The following is a 6054-nucleotide window of genomic DNA, read 5'->3' on the forward strand; positions in this document are numbered from 1 at the left end:
TTCTTTATTTAGTACAGACCTACAGAATCTACAAATTCTTCTAATTCAAAAAGTTTTAATCCCCCGGCTATTAATTTTCCTTCTGGAGCATCAGTGAGTGTTTGAACCTTCTGTAAAAGTTGAAATAGTCATTGTGAAAAGATGGATCTCAAAATCATACAGTCAATGTTGGAAAGGGTTTAAATACACAAAAATGCTGTAAACCCCAAGAATCTGAAGGATTTCTCTAAAAAAAACAACAGTTTAACTGTTAAGGACAAAAAAAAAAAAAAAACAGCAACACAGTATTAAAAATCAAGTGTATGTAAACTTTTGAACATGGTCATTTTTAAAACTGTTGCTGTTATTTTCTTTTGTGGAGTATCTGCAAACATCTTTTATGCGAAATATCTAATTCAGGTCAGTACTAAAGAAAAAAACATTTTTGCATTTTGTATGATTCCCCTTATCTTGTTAAAATAATTAACATTTAGCAGATTCAGCATGGTGTATGTAAACTGTAAGACTTCAACTGTATGTATATTATGATATGCATTAACTAACATGAACTAATATATATATACTGTGGAGGAAAAATTGTTGAGGAGTGATTTAAAATGTTGATTTTTAGTTGTGTTTGCTTATAGTACTTGTTTTATCATAGTTTTAATTATTTTAAGTCATCTTAAGGCCCCCTTGGACATTTACTGAGGCTGATTATGTGCTCTATATCATTTATGTAAACCCCACATAGCATCTCCCAGAGCTTCATTGATTTTAACACATTCCCCTCTGATTTTCCTTACAGATTGCTTTCAGAAGTGTGATGGCACCCCATTGTGCTCGGAAGCAGTTGAGGAAACTGAAATAAGAATGAAATTCTCGTACTACTCCCACTAGCTGAGAGAGGTGGAGCAACTTGAAATGATCTGTTGAAAGAGGAGAGGATGCGATGTGTCTGAATGCAGTAAGCTGCAACAAAGGGCACAAGTAGATTGTGTGATCTAGTATTGTCAGGTTGTGTGAAACCTGAGCTATTGCCTCGTTCTCTATGACCCATTGTAGGGCAGGATGCATTTGCAAGAGATATTAAGCTTTAAATGGATGTGTATAAGTGTAGAGAGAGAGAGAGTGAGAGAGAGAAAGAGGGTGGGGAGGTTGAGCAAGCAAATGAGAGTGAAAGAGAGAGAGAGAGGCAGCGCACGAATGCAACAGAGCAGCGGAGGAGAGGAGAGAGAGGCAAGGAGGACTAGGCGTTACGGTCGCTCCTTCACAAGCTGTATGCGAGATGCCAGGACTGCTGCAGAGAGATTGCTGTTTCTTTCCTTTTTCTTTCTTTCAGCAGCTTTCCATCACATTGAACTCTTCCTCCTCTCGTCTGGCTCAGAGGTAACAAGTCTTTAAAGATAAATCATCACTTGTCGTTACTGCTGGCAACTTGCTTGACTTTTTTATGCCGCTATATTTACGGCTCTCAATGATTTTGGAAGTCGCTTTAGGGATGGACAAATTTAGGAGCACCTACATTCTCTTTCGCACGCTTGTCTGATGCGTTGGAACCTAGAGAGAAAGAATAAGTTGCAGTCATAGAGCTGCATTAGTGCTAAAGTAAACCCAGAATTTATTGCTCGTCTTCTATGTGCATGTTATTGCTCGTTGTGCAGAAGGTGTAGAGTAATGCGTTATTGATTTTTGATTGTGAGAGCATGTTATATGCATTATGTTGGGACTGGGCTGGGTCACCTGTCCTCCAACAGGAGCCTTAAGGGTAGTTGTGTGGTTATGTGATGATAGCCTAAAAAGTTTGTGTAGGTTTTAAAATCAAATTCTGGATTAGGGAGGCTATTCATACTGAGACATTTTTAGATGCAACAGGAAGTTGCATTAGCTTAGAAGTGGGGAAACACATTATTGATTGACTTATACGTCACATATTGATTGTGAACATGAACACAAAAAAGAAATGTCGGTTTGTCTGATTGCATTCAAAAAGTATTTTGCTTATTTATAAAGTAGTATATAGTTCCGTGCAATTCATTAATGTATTTCTGTGTACTGCAATATACTATTTTATAAATATAAAATGCAATGCTACGTTTTCTGTGTAGTACAAAGCGTGAATGACTTTAGCGTGCGAGAGCTCTCATAAACAGACTGTGAGGCTTGTTTATTTTAACAGTCTCTGACGTAAAACAAGCTGGTGAAAGTAGCTACTGTGTCCTATGTTGCTTTGAGACATCATCTAAGGATTTGTTGTGTTCTTTCATGACAGGTGCATGAAGGAACGGCCATACGCAGAGTCCAGGTGGCTGTGGTTCTGAGATGTCCATTTGAAAATCTTCTCAGCCTCTTTTGAGATTGAGTAGCCACTTGAAACCAAAAGAAAGGAAAGAAAAAAAAACGCAAGAGTCTTGAAATCACATACAAAGGACAGTAAAACAACTTCAAACGAAAGAATGGACGCAGTAGAGGAGAAATAGTCTTCGTGCTAACTTCAGAAAACCTCATCACAGACTAATAAAAATTTGAAACAGCACAGCGCAGCAACAAATCAGTATTCTCCGGCAGAGCCTGCAAGAAATGGCCAGGAGGGTTAACCCTTGAAATGGCTGAACTGATTCTTTGAACAGCCACAATCTGCAAACAAAAGCGTGAGCTGATGAATTTTAACGGGCCAGAATCGTGATATATGGAGATGCTGAGATTCAAATGGCTTTGACACTCTGACAGCCTCAAAATTTTTTGTAGCAGATAATGAAAACATTCGCCCACTTCCATTTACCTCACAGGATTCCTTCCTAGCATATTAAATGCGCAGACAAACCAAGGAACTAGTCTGAGATCCTTAGCTCGGATGATTAGTTTGGAAAAACTCTTTCTGGTTCAGAAAATCTCAGGACTGACTGGCGTTTTTGCCGTATTTGATTTATTAACAACCGTTAAGCCAGAGAATTAAACATGGCTGCCGGAGTGGCAACATGGCTACCATTTGCCAGGGCAGCAGCCGTTGGCTGGCTTCCTCTGGCCAAGAAAACCATGCCCAAACCGCCCATAGACAAAAAGAGCCGCAACGACGAGATCCTCTTCGTAAACGTGAGCGGGCTCCGTTTCCAGACATGGAAAAACACGCTAGACCGTTATCCCGATACTCTGCTGGGCAGTTCGGAAAAGGAGTTTTTCTACAACGAGGACACTCAGGAGTATTTCTTCGACCGGGACCCGGAGATGTTTCGCCACATTTTGAACTTCTACCGTACCGGCAAGCTTCACTACCCGAGGCAGGAGTGCATTCAGGCCTTTGACGAGGAGTTGGCGTTTTACGGCATCGTGCCGGATATTATCGGTGACTGCTGTATGGAAGAGTACAGAGATCGTAAGAAAGAAAACCAGGAACGATTGGCCGAGGACACGGAGGCCGAGATGGCGACTGACACCCCTTTGCCGCCGCACAGCACGAATCGGGAACGTTTGTGGCGCGCCTTTGAAAACCCTCACACGAGCACTATGGCTCTGGTTTTCTACTACGTCACGGGTTTCTTCATCGCCGTCTCGGTGATAGCAAACGTGGTGGAAACTGTTCCTTGTCGACCCCTCAAAGGCAGCAAGAAAGACTTGCCGTGTGGCGAGAAGTACTCGCTGGCGTTTTTCTGCATGGACACGGCCTGCGTGCTCATCTTCACCTTCGAGTACCTCATGAGGCTTTTCGCTGCACCCAGTCGCTGCAAGTTCATGCGCTCAGTCATGAGCGTTATCGACGTCGTCGCCATCATGCCCTACTACATCGGCCTGGTCATGCCTGAGAATGAGGACGTGAGCGGCGCATTCGTCACGCTGAGGGTGTTCCGCGTCTTCCGGATCTTCAAGTTCTCACGTCACTCTCAGGGCCTGCGGATCCTAGGTTATACTCTGAAGAGCTGTGCTTCCGAGTTGGGCTTCCTCCTGTTTTCCCTTACCATGGCCATCATCATATTTGCCACCGTCATGTTCTACGCTGAGAAGGGCACCAAGGGAACCAACTTCACCAGCATCCCAGCCTCCTTCTGGTACACCATAGTCACCATGACAACACTTGGGTAAGTCCATTCCCTTTTATCCGCAGCTCGTGATGGTTTGAAAATGCGACAGATTGTTCTTCTATGACGTTAGATTGGCGTTTGTTTGGACTGCAGTGAAACTGGTTCCATGGTGGTGTTTAAAAAGCTAAGGAAGGAGTAGATGAGGTCCATTAAGAACTTTCTGGAAAATTCCCATGTGATCCAAACCACTTACTGCTTCATTGCTCATTTATGATGCTGACAGTGTTCTTATATAGGAGTTCAAATGAAACTTGAGTTTGAATATGAACAGAGGATGTTGTTCTAAGTGCGCCATAGTTCAGATTTTCATTACTATTATTATTTTTGTATTTATTTTTTAAATGTATGCTCTCTGTATTGGTTACCAGCATTCAGGTCAGGTTTTTAAGGTGTCTTGCCTTGTTATTAAAATAAAAAAAAAGAAATATGTTTTTTTTATTATTATTATTATTAATATAAGTGACCCTGGACCAGTAATAAGGGTAATTTAAAAAAAAAAAAATTTACATCATCTAACAGCCATTGATGTATTGTTTGTTATGATGTGGCAATGTTTGGCCGAGATACAACTATTTGAAAATCTGGAATCTGAGGGTGCAAAAATAAATCAAAATACTGAGAAAATCGCCTTTAATGTTGTCCAAATGAAGTTCTTAGCAATGCATATTACTAATCAAAAATTAAGTTTTTATATATTTACGGTTGGAAATGTACAAAATACCTTAATGGAACATAATCTTTACTTAATATCCTAATGATTTTTGGCATAAAAGAAAAATCGATCATTTTGACCCATACAATGTATTTTTGGCTATTGCTACAAATATACCCATGCTACTTAAGACTGGTTTTGTGGTCTGAGTTCACATATATATTTTTTTTAAATAACGTATAATTGCTGTTTGAATTCTGTTTAGGCAAGACACCTGCCCATATGTTTAAAATGCTAATACGCGAGGTTAGTGAAACTTAAATCACCCCCTGGCTACAAAACCCCCTAGTTATGCCCTGAAACCTCTCTTGTAGTTCTCTGTAGTGAGTCATTTGCTCATAAACTGAGCTATGAATGAGTTATGCGCTTTTTCTGCACAATAGTCTTCAGCCACGTTTCTGGCCATTGGTTTGCTGTCAGGCTTTAGGGAAGCAAAAATGACAGAGTCCAGTTTTCTCTTGTTCATTGATATGGTTTAATCCCTCAGAGTGATGGATGAAGAGTGGAACGCTGTGTCACTGCGCTCGAGAGCAGAGGATGAGGAGGATAGATGAAGCATAGTCATTTTTAATGTGTACTGTACATGTGTTTTTCGCCAACTTTTTCCTGAATCGTTGGCTGTTTTGCAAAATATCTCAATATGGTTTCTTTTTTTCCCATGTTGTTGTTGGGTAGAAAACACCCACACAGATGCAATGAGAATAATTCAGATGTTGCACAGTATTGTGATGCAGATTATAGCAGATGTAGGCTGTGTTCCGAATCAAACCATACTACAGTTTTTTAGTGTGTAGTAAGTACTCTAGTTTTCTGTATCCATGGAATGCCTGAATGAGTTACTACATTTGGCAGAAAGTGCAGCATACTGTGAAAAACCATATCCCACAATGCAATGCACTCACTTTGACAATGGCTGTCATGGTTCCTCGATTCAATTCGAGTACTCGATTATAAAAAAATCCTCCACTGCAATATACCTCTGTTGAGTAACCAGCAAAATACTGGAAGTGGTGCATTTCAGGGACGAGAATCCATGAAACGCATTATTAGACCGTTTTCCAAGTCTGCAAGATATAATAAACCCATTTAAAAAGCATAATACTACCGTGAACTCACAGACACTATGATACAATGAAGTAAATATATGCGATGCAGGTTTAATATATGTGCTTAGATTATTTACATGTGTGCAGGTTACGTATGTGCGTCTCAGAGCAGCTCTGTTCACTGTAAATGCTGCTCCACACAAACTGTGTATCATTTTTACACATGTGGAGTGTCTCAAAC

General features: G+C 40.4%; 1 protein-coding gene across 1 annotated transcript; it reads left to right on the forward strand.

Moving 5' to 3' along the window:
• The first annotated feature begins 1217 nt into the window (after nt 1–1217).
• Nucleotides 1218–4056, forward strand: kcnd1 (potassium voltage-gated channel, Shal-related subfamily, member 1). Its single transcript, XM_073819574.1, has 2 exons — nt 1218–1368; nt 2252–4056. The coding sequence occupies exon 2, from the start codon at nt 2938–2940 to the stop codon at nt 4054–4056; it is 1119 nt and encodes a 372-aa protein (XP_073675675.1). The 5' UTR covers nt 1218–1368; nt 2252–2937.
• The last annotated feature ends 1998 nt before the right edge of the window (nt 4057–6054 follow it).

Source organism: Garra rufa, chromosome 15 (assembly GCF_049309525.1).
Source record: "Garra rufa chromosome 15, GarRuf1.0, whole genome shotgun sequence".
NCBI lineage: Eukaryota > Metazoa > Chordata > Actinopteri > Cypriniformes > Cyprinidae > Garra > Garra rufa.